Raw genomic sequence first — 21546 nt, 5'->3', positions numbered from 1 at the left:
TTCGGATCCACATTATGTCAGCAGCTGTTCTCAACCGTGAACTATGTTAAAAACAAACACCGCTCCCGCCTCACAGACAACAGCTTACAGTCCTGCGTGAAGATGAATGCCCCGATTTGCAGATGCTGTGCGCAGAGGTTCAGGAGCAGAAGTCCCACTGTAAACATACCACGGCAGACCCGACGATGTTTCCATGAACATGCTTTTCAGCGTCTCTTTATTGACCACTTTTCACACACAGTTTCTGTACGCATACAGGCGGCTGTAGCTTTTCAGCTCACAGTCCGACAACACAACAGCAGAGAGAGCACAGGCTTTAAGGCGGCGAGGCGCGATTGCGGGTGCCGCTCAGGTGCGTCCGCCTCCCCTGCAGCGGCGCTGCAGACCACGCCCCGCCACACACATTAACCAGGTGAAATAGATATTTAGGCAGAATTTTGCAAATATCTATTTTTCATTTTTTAGCAGCATAGTGCTTTTTTTCAATTATTTTTTAAAAGTCAGGTCAAGGCTCCAAAAGCTCAAAGACAATATAAGGGTGGCGGCTCACAACAGTTTTTGTTTGCTACATGGATCATTTTAGTTCAGCTGGGTGTCTTTCCTTTGGTTATATTTCTTTAAGAGTTAAAAATGTGTTAATTACATAAATAAAATGTAATTTTCATTGTAGCACTTCATGGATTTAAGCAACACACCTTAGTTGTTCACACAAAGCATAAAAGTAAAAAAAAACCAATATATACAGTGTTATCTTCATTTTAGATGTCAACAAGTATTTGCGGCTTCCAGTGTTTTCTTTTGCGTGGAAGCTGGGTCCAAGTGGCTCTTTGGGTGTTAAAGGTTGCCGACCCCTGGTCTATCAGAATCAGGCTGAGGTTAAGGTTGAGGTGAGGCAGACAGGAAAACTACTTTTACATAACCTGGGAAGTACAGTCTAAGAGCAAAATGCTCTTTTGTGGTAATATGGTACCTTGAGGTCTTTATGATATGATGGGGCCTGATTTTTGAAGATCTTGTATGTGAATGATTTTAAATTTGATTGTCTCAATGCAAACTCAATGATCCAGGTAAGGAAATCCCTGATTGTTGTTTCTGTTCATGTGGATGTAGCATTTTCAGAGGGAGCAGTGCAGTTTTAGTTCCCTTTGATGAACAGAACATGGTTAAAAGGTCTGCTATAATCCTTTACACTGAGGAAAGACACTGCCCTCTACAGACTGAGCCAGTGGATAAATTAAGCATAACAAATAAGAAAACTACAGCAGTTACAGCAGTTGCTGAAGGCCACTGGACATAAATATTAACATGAATTTAATAAAATCAGCATGGTTGATCATCCATATCACTGATATAATAAAATAGAAACTGATGCAATGACACAAGTTTATTCAGGTTGCAGGAATCCATCAACAGTTTCCTGCTTCAATATGTACAACAATATCTATCATAAATGCAGTCATATAAAACTGTGTCATAAAAAATAGCTTTTCAGTTGTTTTTCAGGGTTACAGCTTAGCTTTAGAGTGATGCAGTGTTAGTCGTTAGTGTTTATTTTCCTTTTGGAAATTCTTTTTGTGCCTGGATGAAATGTCAAATAAATATGATCGCATCACAGACAACATCACAGTTATTGGCATTATACATATATTAACACTAAACTATGCCATTACAAGAATCAAGATTCAGTCCACCACAGAATGAGAGATATAACAGTGATACAGTGTTTGTGTTCTTTTAACTCTGTGATTTAATACATTCAGCTACATAGATGCTACATTACAGTGTTGAGTATCTGATGAGTAGGTTTATGTCTATATAGAAAAAACAGTGTGGCAGATAAATCCTATTCAACCCATAGTGCCAGCTGTTTAAGTCTTCTCGTGCTGCTCGTGTTCTCACTAGAACCAAGAAAATAGAGCACATTACCCCAGTTCTAAAGTCATTACACTGGCTCCCTGTAGCTCAGAGAATAGACTTTAAAGTGCTTTTATTAGTTTATAAATCCTTGAATGGGTTAGCACAAGAGTACATTAGAGATCTGCTATCATGGTACAAACTAGGGCTGCCACGACTAGTCGACTAGTCACGATTACGTCGACTATCAAAATCGTCGACGACTAATTTAATAGTCGACGCGTCGTTTGAAGCTTTGTAAGATCCAAAAAGATGCAGGAATAAGTAGTAGGATTTAAGAGTGTAATAACGGACTGAAACAGAAGATGGCAGCACTGCATGCACAAGGATGCCAGCTGCCGTTGAACCCCGAAGAAGAAGAAACTGTGTCCCAGAATTCATAGCGCGGCAGCTAGTTAGTTTTAATATTACTCTTATTATTCTTTCTGGGCCACAAAATAAACGTTTAACATATTTTCCGGCGAGAATGTAGCTGTGTAAACCTCAAATATCTGCTCAGTTTATCAAGACACCACATATTTTCAAAAGCGCTCCGTTTCGGAGACATCTTTTACCCACTAGCTCGATAGCTAAGCGGGGATCAAGGCTCACTAGAGCCCGTGAGAACACCGGACACCCGGCAAATCGTTTTCAAACCTACCGCGGTCTTTCGCTACTCAGGTTAAACATGATATATAAGTCACTTCGATAACTTAAAAATGTTATTGTTTGGCCTTTTTCAGTGTTTTATTTGTTCCTGAGTAAATCGGTTTGGCTGAGATTAAAGTTATAGTTTTTACACAGCTGAATAAACGTCAAGCAGACAACTGATTATCAGAAGTGTGAGATGCTCGAGAATTTACTCTGGTGTCCTGTTATATTTTAGATAGCAAGGAACAGACGGATGAGTTTATTAAGCTTCACTGAAACAATCTGCAAATTTCATTAAAATGTAATAAACTATCATCTTGAATTTATTTTTAGTTAGCACATACCTTAAACACTTCAAGCTGTAAGCTAATGATAGTTATACAAGAGCAGATGCATGCTGGTGCAATAAGCTGTACATTTTACGTCCAATGGGTGGATGATCTGATTAGTCGACTAATCGCAAAAATAATCGGTGACTAGTCGACTATCAAAATAATCGTTTGTGGCAGCCCTAGTACAAACCAGGATCAGTTAGGTCCTCCAGCTCTAGTTTACTGACTGTCCCTAGAACCAGAACTAAACACGGAGAAGCAGCTTTTAGTTTCTATGCTTCTCACATCTGGAACACACTATCGGGAGAATACAAAGCTGCAGAGACACTATATTAAGTTAGACTTAACTCTTTTAAGTCTAAAATTAAAACTTACTTATTTAGACTTGCTTATAAGTAACTGATCCTATTATGGCTTTCTACTTGCTTGTTTTTCCATTCCATTTTCATACAAATTATTGTCTTGATTATTGTTTTATTGTAAATGCTTTTTTGTAAATGCTTTCTTGTATTTTAACCTTTAAAGCACTGAAGAGACAAAGTTAAAAGGAAAGAGACAGAAATGTACAGACTGAATTATCTGTTCAACAGTTTGCCTGGAAAATCTGTGACTCTAAAGATTTCTTATGTTTAAACAGAACACAAACACAATGAAGAAACAGGCCTGAACGCAAACCCAGCATAAAGAGGTTCAGCGAATGTGGTATTGAAGGTGTGGAGGTGGATCAGAGTGTCAGAGGAGACTCTGTAGAAGGACAGAGTGCCAGCAGGACAGTCCACATACACTGCTACTCTGTTAGAGACAGAGGAGGAGGAGGAGGATGAAGAAAAACATGTCTTTTGGTTATTGTGCCAGACAAAATAACGATTTTCAGAGCAGCTCAGACTCCAGGACTGATCATTTCCACCAAACAAACACCTAACACTGTCTCCTTTCCTTCTGATTCCTCTGTAACTCACTGAAATGTCAACCCTGCCTCTCCACTCGACCTCCCAGTAACAGCGACCACTCAGACCATCTCTGCACAGCAGCTGAGGACGGTCATCAAATCTGTCTGGATGATCAGGATACGACTGAACCTCCTCCACATGTGTCACCTTCCTGTTGTTGTCAGACAGCTTAAGGTTCTTGTGTACTGTGTTTGTGTCGATTGTGAGTTGACAGGAATCTGATGGAGAGAACAAACACAATCCAGCTGCAGTTATTGATCCATCATCTGCTCATTGATTGAAACTTTGATAATGACTCCTGACATCAGAGATGTGAATGAGTGATGTGACAGTTTGAAGATGGTTGAATGTGTGCTGCTTTGTTTTCATGAATCACATTAAAAACACACTTACACTTCCTCAGACCTGGTCTCAACCACCGGACTCCAGCAGGCTCCACCCTGAAAGGAGGAGGGGGGTCAGACCAGCACAGTCTCTTTCACCATAAATAATATGTAAATCAATATGTTGTGTGTGTTAAATCATTTATTAACAGGGACTTAGAAGAGACACCTAATGGTGCCAGTCAGATAAAACGTACGAGAAATCATATAAAGACAAATGTCCCAGGTGTTCTTCTGGGAAATCCTCTGCATGTAAGACAGGTCCTATGTGTGTGATTGTTCATATAAATGTCAAAATCCGGCTTTAAAAAACAAAAACAAAAAAAAAAAAACTACCCGCACTTGAAGGACAAAGAAAAAATTTCCACCCCTTTTTCCTCTATCAACATTGTACATGGCTGCAGCCAGTCACTCCATACCTGAGAGTCTCAAGTGTCAGCTGCTTCAGGAGATTCACTCCTGTCTCTCCAGGATGATTGTAGCTCAGGTCCAGCGCTCTCAGATGGGTAGTGTTGGTGGTTAGAGCTGACGTAAGTGAATCACAGCCTTTCTCTGTGACCAAACAGCCTGACAGACTGTGAGACACACAAAACACCACAAGTGGGGAAGAATTTATGGAAACTGGTACTTGGTCCACATTTTAGTTAATGACTCAAACTTAAGTAACTAAAAATGTTTTAACAAGAGAGGGGACAGTATGGGTGCCTCAGATTTTGGCAGTGGAAACTGAATTTTGATACTTGGAACTTTAATGCAAAGTAAAAACACTGAGTTTTAGACACAAACATTGTTAATGCCACCTCTACATTCAGTTTGGAACCAAACGTCTCAGTAAGTGATGCAAAGATATGTTTAATGCTTATTTTCCCAGTCAAATGGACAGGTTGAACAGATAGATATGTAAATGGAATTTAACTCTATAATAAATGTTGATTCTTCGGTCACGTTCTTACTTCTGATTAACAGATCTCAAATCTGTTTGTATTTAAAATCCTTTCAAATGTTCATAAGGACTGGTTTTCATTAGTAAGTCTAAGCTACATTTTCTGAAGTGGCGCTAACAATGCCCATGAGCAGCATAATAATGTTATTGTGTACTGGATACTAATTGCAGCATATGGCCTTCAGGGTACTCATTCAGTTTCGCAAGAGGATCATTGCCACATAAACACTGAAGGGTGAATAAAGCGAAAACGAAATCCAAACAATTTTTAAAAAAAGTAATAATTGTGAGATCATTTTACAACGTTCATGAGTTTAACAGTGTGATGAACCCTGACCTTAGAGCTTCCAGTTTGCAGTGTGGACTCTGCAGTCCAGCTGACAAAAGCGTCACTCCTGAATCCTGCAGGTCGTTGTTACTCAAATCCAGGTCTCTCACACTGGAGAACTGGAAGCTAAGAACCAAGGACAGACTTTCACAGCTTCTTTCTGAGAGGTTACAGCCGTTCATCCTGAAGAGATATAGTTGCATAGTTATTTATTCAAAGCACATTTAAAACAACAAATGTTGACCAAGGTCCTGTACAATTAAGATAATCAAAAGAAATAAAAACATAGGGAGGAATGATAAAAATTAAGAAAAAGAATCATAAAATTAGAAGTTGAGTAAGACATAAGATAAATAAAAGAAATACAAACTCATTCTGATTTGAAAGCTAAGGAATAAAAATGGGTTTTCAGACGGGTTTTAATAGTCTCCAATGTTGGGGAGGTCCTGATGTGAAGGGGCAGTTTGTTCCACAATTTAGGAGCAGTCACAGCAAAGGCCCGATCTCCTCTGCTTTAGTCGAGGCGAGATGAAATGAAGACATGGATAGCTCTCTCAAAGTCTCTAAAACAGGGAAATGGCTTCACTTTAGCAAGTAGTCGAAAATGAAAGAAACTGGACTTGATTACAGCATTGATGTTTATCAAATGTTAGATTAGACTCAAAAATCACACCTAGGTTCCTCGCAAAGATTTTTTTTCCCATGAATTTCTAAGGGGCCAAAGTTGCAGTGGTCACAGGGACCAAACACAATCACCTCTGTTTTCTGTTCATTTAGGTTACGAAAGTTTAAAGCCATCCATGCCTTAACATCCTCCAAACAATCTAGCAAAACCTTCAGTGGACTCACAGGTCAACGTTTCAGTGGCAGGTAAATCTGTGAGTCGTCTGCATTACAATGGAATGGGATGCCATGTTTTTTAAAAATGTAATGTCAGGCAATATTTTCACGGACCGGCCTTTAAGGTGTTGCGGATAAATGCAACAAAATAAAATAATACAAGCAAGACAAAAACTGGTATTTTGCGAATATAATAATAAACGGGAATTCACTGTGATATTGTGTAACTTTATTGGCAGCGTCCTCCTGAAATGCACCAACAACATTGAGAGCAACATCCTCCTCTCTGCCCCTCAATGCTCTCTAGTCGCCATGGTAATGTGTAAATATTTCTTTCAAAATAAGACACACAACTACAACACTGGAAAAGACCCAGGGAAACAGAGTTAGCGATAAAAACCCTGAAAACCATAGATTTCACACCCGAGCCTCAACTCTCGCGGCCCAGTACCAAACTGAGGTTTAATAGTATTAAAATGGCAGAATCTCCCAAGTTAGTAAAAGTTAGAAGGTCATTAAAAACTTTTAAAAGAGCGGTTTCAGTGCTGTGGAGTGCTTTAAAACCAGACTGAAATACTTCACTAATGCTTCACTAATAAAGGTCTGGAGCTGAAGAAGGACAACTTTCTCCAGGACTTTAGAAAGAAAAGGCAATTTAGAAATTGGTCTGTAGTTGGATAAAACTGCTGGATCCAGGTTTTGTTTTTCAAGAATAGGTTCCACCACAGCATGTTTGAAGTCAGCAGGGACACACCCAAACCGAAGACTGCTACTGACAATAGAAAGCAAACTCATATCCACAGTGCCAAAAACTTCTTTTAGTAAACGAGATGGAACAATATCCAAAGTACATCTTATGGGTTTCAAGTTGTTGACTACTTCATTCAGTAATGAAAAGGGCACGGGCTCAAAATGGTCAAAAGCAACCGAAGCTGGTGTATGAACAGATGAGTCAGTAGCAGCAAAGATAATATGAGACCCAATATCTGCAATCCTATTAATGAAGAATCTGAAGAAAGTTTTCACATGCTGCTTTTGATGCTACCTGGGGTGCAGCAACAGGCGGATTGAGAACTGAATTAATAATGCCAAATAAAATATGAGGCTTGTGACAGTTATTAGACACAATGTTAAAGAAATATTTTGTTTTTGCTGCTCTTAAGCCTTTCTGATAATTTAACAAAAATTCTCTAAGACTACGTTCACACTGCAGGCGAAAGCGCATCAAATCCGACTTTTTTGACCCTGTGCGATGTGTGATGTTTTTATCCATTCGTCCTGTGATGGTGGGTCTATCTTGTTCCATTTTCTTGTAATTGCCTTTTTACAGGCAGCAAGCATAATTTTCAATATGTATCCATCTTCTTTCATCCCATTTCCCGTAATGACACCAAAATATAATAATGTACAAGTCTTAGATACAGCATAACCCAGAATTTTACCTATAACTAAATGAACATCTGCCCAAAATTTTGTAATCTTGGGACAGAACCAGAACACATGGGAATGATTCACATCTACCTCTCCACAGCCCCTCCAACACGGTTGTGGTAATGAAGTATGTTTGTTCTTAATTTTGGGTGTTATAAAAAATCTAATTACATTTTTCCAGCAGTGCAGTCTCCAGGCACGTGATGATGTTGTTGACTGCTGTATTTTCCAGGTTTGTGACCATTCATCATCATTCATCACCCAACTCTCTCTGTTTTACATATGTTGTCGTACACCCTCTTGCCTCCATTATATGCTTGTAAATTGTAGAAATTATTCTAATTTTTTTTGCTTTGTAAACTTCAGTTATGGTTTTAATTATCGAATTTTTATCCAGATCTACACTATGTTTTACTTCTTTATTTAAAAAGTCCCTAATCTGTAAATATCTGTAGTGATCTTGATTACTTAGGTCATATTTTTGTTTAATCTCCTGGAAACTCATAAAATTCCCATCTTTGATTAGTGTACACATCGCTGTTAATCCAGTAGGAATCCACTGTTTAAATCTTTGGTCCATAGAACCGGGTGTAAAACCCTTATCATAGGCTATCCATCGGATTAATCCAAGCTCTTTTTCTAGTTTGTATTTTCGTATCAGGTTAAACCATATTTTAAGCGTAAACTGAGTGACTGAATTCAGCTGTTTAATTACTCTCATTGTTTATTTTCTGTCTCCTATAAGGCTTTGAATTTCTCTTCCTTGTACTGATTTTTCTAAATTCTTCCATTTGGCTTCATAATCATTGTCACACCAACAAATGAAGCGGGCCGCTTTGAGGGCCATGAACAGTTCACACTAGAGCACGTTTGCTGTCACATTTTATTTGTAGTTTGAACAACCAGACAAAAAGAAAGATTGGATTTGGTCAAAAAATCGGAATTGAGCATTAAGACCTGCAGTGTGAACGTAGCCTTAGTAAGTCAAACGATACCTGAAGTCTGTCCTTTTTCCATTTTCGCTCAGCTTTTCTACACACCTGTCTGATTTCTCTGGTATCCTTATTCAACCAAGGCCGGGTTTTAGGTTTTAGACACCTGCTTGTGAGTGGAGCAATGGAATCAAGTATTTCCAAGCAGGTTGAATTAAACAGAGAAAGTAGGCTGTCAGTGCTCAAGTGAGAGGACTTATTAGAAAGTAAGGCAGGATTAGAGTTTTTATAAGAACAACCAAAACAATCAGCTGTATCTGAGGTAATCATGCGAGATTGGTATTTGGGTATATCAGGTCTGACAGGCTGACATGAAAGAGGGAACTCAAATACTACAGGCATGTGGTCAGAGCAGGGCTCTAGACTAACTTTTTGCCACGGTTGCACTGGTGCGCCTAACTTTTTTTCTTAGGTGCACATTTCTACAAGAAAGATAAGCTGCCGTATTTTTTGGACCATAAGGCGCACCTGATTTTAAGGTACATTAAGTGAAACCAAACAGTCAGATAAGTCACACTTTATTCAACTCATTCTTCTTGCTTCCTCCACTTCCGTACCACTGATTCATTAATGCTGAATTCTCTCCCAGCTGCTCTATTCCCATGTTCTACTGCGTGACTGCTAGAGTTTATGGCAGTTGTAATGCTCTGGACTATAAAGCTCTATGGAAGGTGATCAGATCAGCCCAACATATCACCCGATCTGAACTGCCAGCCATCCAGGACCTCTACAGATAGGGTTGTAAGAAGAAGGCCCACTGGATCCTCTCTGATTCCAGCCACCCCAACCATATACTCTTTATCGTCCTTAAGTTTAAGAAAGTTGTGAGTGAACCAAACCTTGATTTCACTTAAACATTTAGAAAAAGATGTGGGTGTGAGAGTAGCTGTGAGTTTGGAAGATAAGTAGAGGTGGGTGGCATCTGCATAGCAGTGAAACTGGCTATTATGTTTCCTGAAAATATTACCTGGGGGTAGGAGATAGATAATAAAAAAGTAAAGGACCCAGGACAGAGCCTTGGGGTACACAGGAATTAACTGGAGTAGACAGTGATCTCTGAGTGAGTAATTGAACAAACTGTGAACGGCCAGAGAGATATACCAGGCAAGTGCTGTACCACTGACGCTAACAGATGCTAATCTATGAAGAAGGATGTGGTGGGAGATGGTATCGAAAGCTGCTTGAATCCAAAATATAAGAATGGTTTTAAGCTACTTTTATCTTCAGAGATAAGTAAAATCAAAACAATAAATTCTTACTTTTTTTCATTATATTTTATTTGTTTGTTTTTTGCTTGTTTTCCACTAGGCTCTATGTTGCTGTACCTGTGCTTCTTGTCTTTAATTACCTTGTAACTGATTTGTACTTGTTGTAACTTAAAGAAATTTATGAATCTGAAACCTGATAAATATCTAAAAACCATAAAAAAAACAAAGTGTGAGTTGCTCTGACCTGAGAGTTTCAAGTGTGCAGTGTTGACTCTTCAATCCAATTGATAACAGCTGTACTCCTGAATGTTGCAGGTCATTGTTGCCTAGTTCCAGCTGTTTCAGCCTAGAGGACTGAGAGCTGAGAACTGTAGACAGAGCTTCACAGCTTCTTTCTGAAAGGAAACACTCACTCAATCTGAAAAGACATAAACATGAAGGCAAGTTTTTTTTCCCCCCCCTATCACTGAACCAGAGCAATGTATTAAAATAATGTTAACTTGACAATAACTTACAGAGCTTTCTTGGAGGCTTTGACCACTGGCAGCAGTCTCAGTAGAGCCTCTTCTGAAACAGAGTATTTCTTCAGGTCAAACACATCCAGATCTTCTTCTGCTGACAGCAAGATGAAGACCAGAGCTGACCACTGAGCAGGAGACAGTTTATCTGTGAAGAGACGTCCTGATCTCAAGTACTGTTGGATCTCTTTTACTAGAGAACGATCATTCAGTTCATTCAGACAGTGGAACAGGTTGATGCTTTTCTCTGCAGACAGATTCTCATTGATCTTCTTTTTGATGTACTGGACGGTTTCCTGATTGGTCTTTGAGCTACTTCCTGTTTGGTTTAACAGACCTCGTAAGAGAGTCTGATTGGTCTCCAGTGACAGACCAAGAAGGAAACGAAGGAACAAGTCCAGGTGTCCATTTGGACTCTGTAAGGCCTTGTCCACAGCAGTCTGGTAGAAGTGTTTATCTGTTTCAGACTGATGGGATGTTTTTTGTTGCTCCTTAAACAAGTTGACTTCAGAGTTGATGAAAGTCAGATGGACATGAAGAGCAGCCAGAAACTCCTGAACACTCAGATGGACAAAGCAGAACACCTTGTCCTGGTACAGTCCTCTCTCCTCTCTAAAGATCTGTGTGAACACTCCTGAGTACACTGAGGCTGCTCTGATATCGATGCCACACTCTGTCAGGTCTGATTCATAGAAGATCAGGTTTCCTTTCTGCAGCTGCTCAAAAGCCAGTTTTCCCAGAGACTCAATCATCTTTGTATTTTCCAAACTCCAGTGTGGATCTGTCTCAACTCCATCATCATACTTGACCTTCTTCACTTTGACCTGAACAACCAAGAAGTGGATGTACATCTCAGTCAGGGTCTTGGGCAGCTCTCCTCCCTCTCTAGTTTTCAACACATCCTCAAAAACTGTAGCAGTGATCCAGCAAAAGACTGGGATGTTGCACATGATGTGGAGGCTTCGTGATGTCTTGATGTGGGAGATGAGCCTGCTGGCCTGGTCCTTGTCTGGGAATCTCTTCTTAAAATACACCTCCTTCTGTGGTCTAGTGAAACCTCTGACCTCTGTCACCATATCTACAAATTTAGGAGGGATCTGACTGGCTGCTGCAGGTCGTGTGGTTATCCAAAGATGTGCAGAGGGAAGCAGTTTCCCCCTGATGAGATTTGTCAACAGCACATTCACTGAGGTCGACTTTCTGGTGTCAGTTAGGACTTCAGTTTTGTGAAAGTCCAGAGGAAGTCGACACTCATCCAGACCATCAAAGATGAACACAACCTGGAAGTCTTCAAAGCTGCAGATTCCTGCTTCTTTGGTTTCAGTAAAAAACAGATGAACAAGTTCCACCAAGCTGAACTTTTCCTCTTTTAGTACATTCAGCTCTCTGAAAGTGAATGGAAATATGAACTGGATGTCTTGGTTGGTTTTGCCTTCAGCCCAGTCCAGAATGAACTTCTGTGTTAAGACAGTTTTCCCAATGCCAGCCACTCCTTTTGTCAGCACTGTTCTGATTGGTTCATCTCTTCCAGTGGCGCCTTTAAAGATGTCTTCTTGTCTGATTGGTATTTCTGGTCTGTCTGGTTTCCTGGATGCTGTTTCAATCTGTCTGACCTCATGTTCACCATTGACCTCTGCAGTCCCTCCCTCTGTGATGTAGAGCTCTGTGTAGATCTCATTCAGAAAGGTTGGGTTTCCTGCTTTAGCGATCCCCTCAAACACACACTGGAACTTCTGCTTCAGCTTAGATTTAAGATTGAAGCTAGCTCCACCATGTGTTCCTAGAAAATGATTATCAAATAAGATTAATAAAGTAATTCTGCAATAAATCTAGTTCACATTGATGGTGCATCTGAAAAGTATTCACAGCATTTTAATTGTTCCACATTTTTCATATTACAACCTTTTCCCAAAATGGATTAAATTAATTTTATACCTCAAGATTCTACAAACAATACCCCTTAATGACAAAGTGAAAAAAGTTTGCTTCAAATTTTTGCAAATTCATTAAAAAGAAATGTGCATAAGTATTCATAGCCTTTGCAATGAAACTCAAACTTGAGCTCAGGTGCTTCCTGATTCCACTGATCATACGTTTGGTCGGAGTCCACCTGTGGCAAATTCAGTTGATTGGACATTATTTGAAAAGGCCCACACGTGTCTATGTAAGGTTCCATAGTGGACAGTTAATCTCAGAGCACAAACGAAACCATGAAGTACAAGGAATTGCCTGTAGACCTCTGAGACAGGATTGTATTGAGGCACTGATCTAGGAAAGAGTAAAGAAAAATTTCTGCAGCATTAAAGGTCCCAGTGATCATAGTGACCTCCATAATCAATAATGGTCACCAACAACCCGATGGTCACTCTAAAAGAGCTCCAGTATTGCTCCTTGGGGACAGGAGGACTTTCCAGAAGAACAACCATTTCTGCAGCACTGCATCAGTCAGACCTGTATGATAGAGAGGCCAGATGGAAGCCACTCCTCAGTAAAAGTCATGTGAGAGCCTTCCTGGAGTTTGCCAAATGGCACCTGAAGGACTCAGACCGTGAGAAACAAAACTCTCTGGTCTAATAATATAGAGATTGAACTCTTTGACTTAAATGCCAAGTATCATGTCTGGAGGAAACCAGGCAATACTCATGATCTGGCCAACACCATCTCTACAGTGAGGTATGCTGGTGACATCATACTGTGGGGATGATTATTGGCAACAGGAACTGGGAGGCTAATAAGGGTCAAAGGAAAGATGAATGCAATTATGTACAGAGATATCCTTGATGATAACCAGCTCCAAAAAATCCTGAACTGGAGCGAAGGTTCATCTTCTAACAGGACAACGAACCTAAGCAAATAAACAAGATATTAAATGAGTGGCTTTTGGGACCACTCTGTAAATGTACTTGACTGCCCAGCCAGAGCCCAAACCTAAACTAGAAAGATCTGAAAATGGCTGCGCAACGATGTTCCCCATCCAACCTGAAGTAGCCTGAGAGGTTCTGCAGATCCCCCCAAAAAGCTTGTAGCATAATATTCAAAAAGACTTGACTATGACACCAGAGGTGCATGAACAAAGTATTGAGCAAAGGGTTTGAATCAGTATGTGGGTTTTTTAATTAATTAATTAATTAATTTAATAAATTTGCAAGAATTTCAGGCAAAGTTATGTCACTTAGTTCTAATGAGAATTTCTGGTGAAATAGACAGTGCAGAATGGAGATTACTGTAAACATGTAAAAGCAGTTATATATGCACAGACTGTAAATAGGGAGTCCAGGTTTGCTTGATCCTGCTGGGCAAAGTCACCACTGGGGACATCTGAGCTCCTCCAGTTAACTCTGTGAGTAAATCATAAACAAGTGGTTCACATTATGTTCGTCCAATCATGTTTATGACTTTTTCCCCTTAAATATTCTGTCACTGTCAGTGCAGGTTGGGGTTTTCTCTTTCTCTACTTTCTCTTGTGATCTCTTTCTTGGAAATGTAGGCTGGTGTGTCCTTGTAGGATCTGCCTGTGGTTGGAGTTGCTTACCTTTCTCTCACACCTGTGCTTCATTTTATATTCACCACTGAGTATTTAAAAGGGACGGGCAGCTTGAAAGAGATGTTTCAACCCTGTATTGAGCTTCAGAAGCACAGATGATTCGAGACACTGCTCCAAAGTATGGTTACAAAGAAAAGGGGCACGTGACCACAACTACACTCTGAACACTGAAATCAAAAGTGCAATAAATAAATATTATATAGATGTATAAATAATATATAAATCTCTTTTTTGAATAATTACTGGCATATAGGTGACAAAAAAAAAACAGACTGATCTCCATTCACTCATATCAGCAGTCAAAGAGCCACACTGTGCTGTATATTTGTTAAAATATCAGTTTTCAGCTCTGACTCAGTCTGTTCTCTAGTTTTTTCAACTTTCAACCGAAAATTTATTGTTATTATTATTTTACATTTTAAAATTGATTTAAACATTTTTAATATTTCAACACATTTTAATCAATGGCAATTTTAACCTGGTTACAAATAAAAAAACTGATTAACTCAAATAAATAAAACCAGTTAAAGAAAAACAGGAAAATGTCAAATAAAAACAATTAATACATATACTGAATAAATCAGTCAGCTACCACATAATATATCACGTTTGTTTATAAACCACATGTATTCATATGTATTATGTTGATAACAACAACGTTAATATTTGTACACAAAAAATGTTTAAATGTATTAATCATGTAAATTTCCTGCACCTGTCATAAATGTCCACAAGACGGACAAAAAATTTACTCAGTCCAAAGTTAAATTTTTCAACTTCATGTTAAATTCCACATTTTCGTTTGTGAATAACAAAGTTACAGTGATGTGAGTGCTGAGCTGTGACATGGAGAGGATTCATAGGCAGTTAGAGATGGTCTTCTCACCTCTGAGCTTCGATCTGCTCCTCTTTATTAAAATAAATGACACGTTCAACTGAGGCGTCGCTGGTTCCAGGTTGAGTTTCAGATCCTGTTTCTAGTCCAGGTTCAAAGCTTTAAAACAACATAGACAGAGCAGAATAATGATGGAGCAGTGATGTGAGTGCTGAGCTGTGACAGGGAGAAGAGTCGTGAACAGTTAGAAATCGTCATCTCACCTCTGAGCTTTGGTCTGGCTCATTCGGGCTCTTTTAGGGGGAGGGACTCCCTCCTCTCTGTCCTCACACTGGTCCATAACTCCTGACATGGGGAATAAAAAGGGAAAATTTGATCATTTTTCCTGATTTGCTCTTTTGTCTTACCATTTCTTAATAAAACATCATTTTAAAATAATCATCTACACTGTAATGGGGAAATACAGCGAGTAAATTATTAATGAACGTGTCACTAATTCTCTAAATATATTTCTAAATGGGCTATAGACATGAACTTCTGATCAGCTGCTGGTAACAATCTAGTATCTAGTAAACACATGCAGAGAAATCAAAAGATGTCCGTCAATGATGTGCAATAATGAGAAATGACACGGAGAAAATTTTGAACACATGAAGAAAGGGAGGTGCAAAAAGGAATGGAAAGTCATGACACCAGCTGAAATCTATCAGTCATTAGTTATTTGCCACTTAGTGCAAATTAATATCAGCTGGTTTAGTCCCAACTGATGGCCTATAAACAGGTGTCTCATTAGCTCGCAAGACCTTTGCAACCTAATTCTTGCAAAACATGCTGATGGTACAGGTTAGAGAAGAATCTGAAGGTTCCAGTGAGCACTGTTGGCCTATTAGCCACAAGTGGAAAGAGCATCATTTCACCATAAACTGACCACAACCAGGTGCTCCCCACAAGATTCCAGACAGAGGAATGAAAAGAATTCAAAGGGCTTTCTCAAGAGCCAAGGACCTGGAATCAGCACGTATAGTTTTTAAAGAAAACAATAAGTAATGCAATCAACCACGATGGCCTGAATGCATACCGACCATGCAAGACTCCATTACCAAGCAAAAGCATGTTGAAGGGTGTTTAAAAAAATTTCCGAACAACATTTAGACAAGTCTGTGATAATCTGTAACTCCAAAAGGACCCAACACGATTCCGTGGGTGTGCTTTTGCTTTCTTATTATTCTGACACAATCACTTCTTTTCATTCGTTGCACTTTCCAGTGCACGCTGCTCTGGCTCTGGTGCTCTGCTCCAGCAGCTCTCCTCTCTCCGGCCCGGCCGCTACAGAAACAGGGAAGGCACGATTAGAAGGCTTGTCGACAAACCAGGCTCCCAGACACCACACCCTGAACCCGCTGCTCCACTCCTCCCCTGCAACCGAGCCACCAACCACACCCCGCCACAATATTCTGTTAGGATAAGACTATGATGAACTCTTTGGGTACCATAATACAGACGATGTTTGGAGGTCAAAAGGCACTGCATATCACCCCCAAAGCACCACACCAACAGTGAGGTTTGGCACTGGGAACATCATGGTGTGGGGTTAGTGATATTTATTTGGACTGTTTCTTCCTAATGATCAGTCTGCACTAACAATAATTACTTCATCCAAACCATCAGTCTACCCATCAAACCCCACGCCTACAATACGGTTCAAAGGAGTCTTGGTGTTAAACAGTCTCCCAATTTCAAATGTGATTCATTTAGTTGTATTAGCAGGCTGTATCCCACAAACTTTAAAGCTTACTCTTATTGAACCAGCAAAAATACCTTAGTTAATCCAGCTGCCTTAAGTAACAAGAAGCACTCTGAGAGTGTAAATGTCCAGAGTGGTGGCTTTGTATTTAATTTCATGCAATTTTATTTTTATAGCACTAAAAAAAGTCATCCCAAGTGACTTTAGATTTGTAAGTTAAAGTCCCGACAACATTAAACAAAGACATATCACCCTGGGTGAGTTTATTACCAGGCCTCTGGAGAAATTTAAGACATGTTGAGGAGGTCATTTAGTCATTTAAATAAGCTGTGTTGGATCAAGCACACATCTAAAACCTGCATCACACCAGCCCTTGAGCCTGGAGTTTGACACCCCGATCTACTCTGTTGAATCAAATTCTCCTCTTTTTAATGTGCTGTAGTGTTTAAGTTATTTCTGTCTATATATTTTAATTAATTTCACTCTAGCTCTGTCGTGTAGACACCAGTTTCCACATAATATATGAAGGGGAACTCAAAAAAGTACAAACTTCCTCCCATGTCTGTTTGTTTACTGAGGTACGGTAATACCCAGAATAGAGGAGCAAAAAAAATTCAAGCAGGCCTTTTAGCCACTTCACGAAATACGGCTCATTTAATCACATCTAACAGCAAAGTCACCTCCAGCTGATCGTTCGAACATTAAAGCCCCGCTCTAACAGTATTTACTCCACCCAGATCTGTGGCGTGAATATATCAACACAGTCGCTCCAGAAAATAGCGACATAATCTAGCGGCTCGTCTCCGCCTCCTCCACAGACTGATGGAGGCAGGAAAAGCTGCCTTCAGTTACCGTGAACTATGCAGCGGCAGATTTGTACTTGTACTAAGCTCCACACAGCTGATGTTAACTTAAAAAAACATTACAGAGACTGCGTCCCTTACTTCACACGGAGACGATCAACTGCGTTTACTTCGTCGTCTTCTTCTAAGTTTTATTGGCAGTTGACAAACAACCGAGTGGTGCATTACCGCCACCAACTGGTATGGGGTGTGGACCGGAACGTTGCCCATAATAAATAAATGCATAAACTCAAATCCTCCCAAACAATTTACCCTCTTTAAAAAACTGGAACAAGGCCTGATAACGTTCACTTCTTGAGTCCTTTTGCAGTAAATCAATAAGATCCTGTTTCATTTTTATGTTACTGAGGTTTTGGGTCAGTTGTCTTCTTTTTCTTAACTATTGCTGTCAGACTCTACAACATGGTCCCTTAAGATGACCACACAGTGCAGACAGACACACACACACACATCCCATACACAACTGTAATTGTCTCCCTGATGTGCAATATTGCCAAGTGCAATTTTTCCCTACAGACAGAGCATTTTATTCTATTTTGTACAGTATTTTATTTTGTATAGTAATTTATTCTATTGTATGTAGTATTTTATTCTTGTTGTATAGTGTGCTATTCTATTCTATTTCTCTTATTCTATTCTGTTGTGTTTTTCTTAACTTTTACTGCTCTCACCATCTGATTAAGACCATTAAGAAGGACATTAAAATATACATGAATGAAAGAATAATAACTATTCACTTGCACATTTAAAACGGGTCCCTGTTTCACCTGTACTTTTATTTTCTATACTTTAACTTCCCTTTGATGCTAAATCATCTTTGCTGTTACTTCATGAATGGACGAATGGTTGAGGTCAGTGGTGCAAACAAACAAACACATAAGCTCTGATCTACAGATGTGAGGAAAAAAGTTAGTCTATATGTTCTTCACAAATGTGACAGTGTGTGGCATATTAAAGGTTTGATGAGCAGGTAAAGTCAGAAATGAATCAAATATATAATTTAGCCATTAAAACAATCTTTGTTTCTGTTCAGGAATGTAAGCATCTGTGATCTGACATCTTAATCTAAATAATAATAATAAAGTCTTTTACTAATGCTTTCATATATTTGTTAAAACAATTTGAAAATTCATACATAACAATAATTATATGTTAGCATTGAAAATAATATTTAGATTAAGAGTTTGTGCATACTGGTGGATTAACCATTACAGAAAATTATCAGGGCTTTAATTTAGAGCATCTATGGCATAAACTGTACACTCAGTGGTGGTCTGATAAATTTGAATGCAAATTTTACTCACAATGCTGCTGAATGTAAATAAGCATTACCATGCTTCAGCATAGTCTGCATTACCACTCTTTGTTTTTTCTTTGAATTTGTTACCCAACTATTCTTGAGTCCATATCCAACTTTCAGCCACATAAAACAATATCTATTTCTATCTGCGGTGTCATGTCTCATGTGTGTTCTGTGTGTTGGAATTTTTATGTGATTACATGAGAAGTCCAAGGCAGGGTTAAACAACAAAAGAGAAGAGAAGAAGCTCTTCATATAAACTAATTGTTTTCAATGTCACTTGGTGGGCGTTCCCCAAAACGAGTTTTCTCTTACTTTAAATGTCTTTTGATGCCACTACAGCTTAAAGTTTTGTTCACTTTTTAGCACACACCTATTTCATACATGTTATTGTACACTAAGAGATTTAGTAACATAGATTGCTATAAAAACTGAGAAAAGTAAATGCTGCATTCTTCAGACCCTCTGATGCTGTTTAGTGCAATAAAAGCTGCTCATCAGAGGCAACATACAGCAGAAGCAGTCATGTGAAACCTTTTCTCCAAATATATTTTTATATACTGGTATATTTAACCCTTTCATGCATAGTGGTCACTACAGTGGACAGCTATTCAAAGGCTGTTTTCTTGTATTTGTGTCAGTGTTGATTGTATACTTGCACATAAACCACTACATTGGACACTGATGTGTCACTCCATACCCTTCCACCCACTGGTCAGCCAGTGTTGTCCACCTAAGTGGACATATAAAAAACGCTTTGAAAAGTTCAAAAATCTTTTTTTCATGCCTAAAAACAAATAAAATTACTTAAGAAAAAAATCTGGATAGAGGTTGTCATAATTCATGAAATGCATGAAAAGATTGAAGTGTCAGTGCTAATCAAATCCCTCAGCTTTTAGTTGATTTTCCTCTTTCTAACTCACCCTCATCGTAGTTTTTATTTTTCATCTACTGTCAGTGAAACTCCCCCCTCTGTGGTTAAAAATCTTATCATTTTTATACAAGTTTAACATTGCTCTCAGACTCCTCTCCAGGTAATAATAAAGTTTAAATTTGGTCAGTCTCCTGTTTAAGGCCATGCTGTTGTGTATCTTTGTAATACACAGCCTGTTTTTTGCACACACAAGCTAAATCTTTGATCCCCACCTGATCTACTTCTTGGTTTTTCTTCGCTGTGACTTTCTCCACCTCCTGAAAGGGAAAATAAGCTGAAACAATGGAGGAGATCCACCACAGTTAGGTTTCTGAGGTTTCGAGGACCATAACTGGAAGTTCTTGATCACACCTTGGACATTTTGATCACTGCAGTTTGCACTGGAGTCAGACCTCCAGACCTACTCATTTAACTGTAAAACAACTCCAACCCAGTGAGCTGTGTCTGTGTGTTTCAGGTGACAGTGAGGGAGAAGGAGCAGAAGCTGAAACAGCACCAGGAGCTGGACCTGAGCTACAATCATCCAGGACAGGAACAAGTAAAGCAGCTGTCTGCTATACTGAAGGATCCATACTGGGGACTCCACACTCTTAGCTATAGAGAAGTCCTTTGCAGCCACAGCCAGTCTCTGATATAACCGTAATAAACAACATTTCTTTCTGTCCTTTATTCCCTCTGGTACACTTGCCTCATTACTGGATGATATTTGGACATCAAACATGTATGAGCTCCATCAAAAGAGTTAAACTAAAGCATTAGTCACATGTAATAATTAAGCATCGGCATTTGACTTCATCTAATTAAAATGTGTTGCACTGCTATGCTGCTGCTTCTGACAGTTTGAACTACCAGAGGACAACACTGCAGACATAGAGGACAGCTACAAGTACCTGTGGATCCCACAGGCAAATGGAAACCATGAAGAGGCCGCTAGGAAAGCTGTAACCACCAAGTACCTGCAGAGGGTCAGGCAAGTCCTGAGGAGTCAGCTGAACGGTAAGAACAAGATCCGGGGTATCAACGCCTACGCGCTGCCTGTGATCAGGTACCCTGCTGGGGTAATAAGCTGAAGGAGGAGATAGAAGCCACTGACATAAAGACTAGAAAGCTCCTGACCATACATGGAGGTTTTCACCCCAAGTCCAGCACCCTGAGGCTGTACGCTAAGCGGAAGGAAGGGGGCCGGGGACTGGTGAGTGTCAGCACCACAGTCCAGGATGAGACAAGGAACATCCACGAATACATCACGAAGATGGCCCCAACTGACAGCGTGCTCAGTGAATACCTCAGGCAGCAGAAACCCAAGAAAGAGGAGGAAGACGAGGAACCATCATGGAAGGACAGGCCCCTGCACGGTATGTACCACCGGCAGATGAGGTGGATATCCAGAAATCCTACCAGTGTCTGGACAAAGCTGGACTGAAAGACAGCACAGAGGCACTAATCATGGCAGCACAGGAACAAGCTCTGAGCACAAGATCCATAGAGGCTGGGGTCTATCACACCAGGCAAGACCCCAGGTGCAGGCTGTGTAAAGATGCCCCAGAGACAATCCAGCACATAAATGCAGGGTGTAAGATGCTAGCAGGCAAGGCATACATGGAACGCCATAACCAAGCGGCCGGTATAGTGTACAGGAACATCTGTGTTGAATACGGCCTGGAAGTCCCGAGGTTAAAATGGGAGACACCCCGTAGGGTGATGGAAAATGACCGAGCTAAGATCCTGTGGGACTCCCAGATACAGATGGACAAAATGGTGGTGGCTAACCAACCGGACATAGTGGTGGTGGACAAACAGAAGAAGACGGCCGTAGTGATTGATGTAGCGGTTCCGAATGACAGCAATATCAGGAAG

General features: G+C 39.8%; 1 protein-coding gene across 2 annotated transcripts in view; it reads right to left on the bottom strand.

The window, feature by feature from the left end:
• Positions 1 to 3103: 3103 nt before the first annotated feature.
• Positions 3104 to 21546, bottom strand: part of LOC100701774 (NLR family CARD domain-containing protein 3) — a 78788-nt gene continuing 60345 nt past the window's right edge. For both annotated transcript variants that reach the window (XM_025903344.1, XM_019365344.2), the window contains 4 exons: positions 5490 to 5663; positions 4629 to 4784; positions 4220 to 4266; positions 3104 to 4044 (listed from right to left, as the gene is read on the bottom strand). In XM_025903344.1, the coding sequence (XP_025759129.1) occupies positions 3506 to 4044; positions 4220 to 4266; positions 4629 to 4784; positions 5490 to 5663 (916 nt within the window). In that variant the 3' untranslated portion in view covers positions 3104 to 3505. The remainder of the gene's footprint in view (positions 4045 to 4219; positions 4267 to 4628; positions 4785 to 5489; positions 5664 to 21546) is intronic.

The sequence above is a fragment of the Oreochromis niloticus genome, linkage group LG23 (assembly GCF_001858045.2).
Source record: "Oreochromis niloticus isolate F11D_XX linkage group LG23, O_niloticus_UMD_NMBU, whole genome shotgun sequence".
NCBI lineage: Eukaryota > Metazoa > Chordata > Actinopteri > Cichliformes > Cichlidae > Oreochromis > Oreochromis niloticus.
The sequence above is the reverse complement of the archived record's forward strand: the minus strand, read 5'-3'. Positions and strand labels throughout refer to the sequence as shown.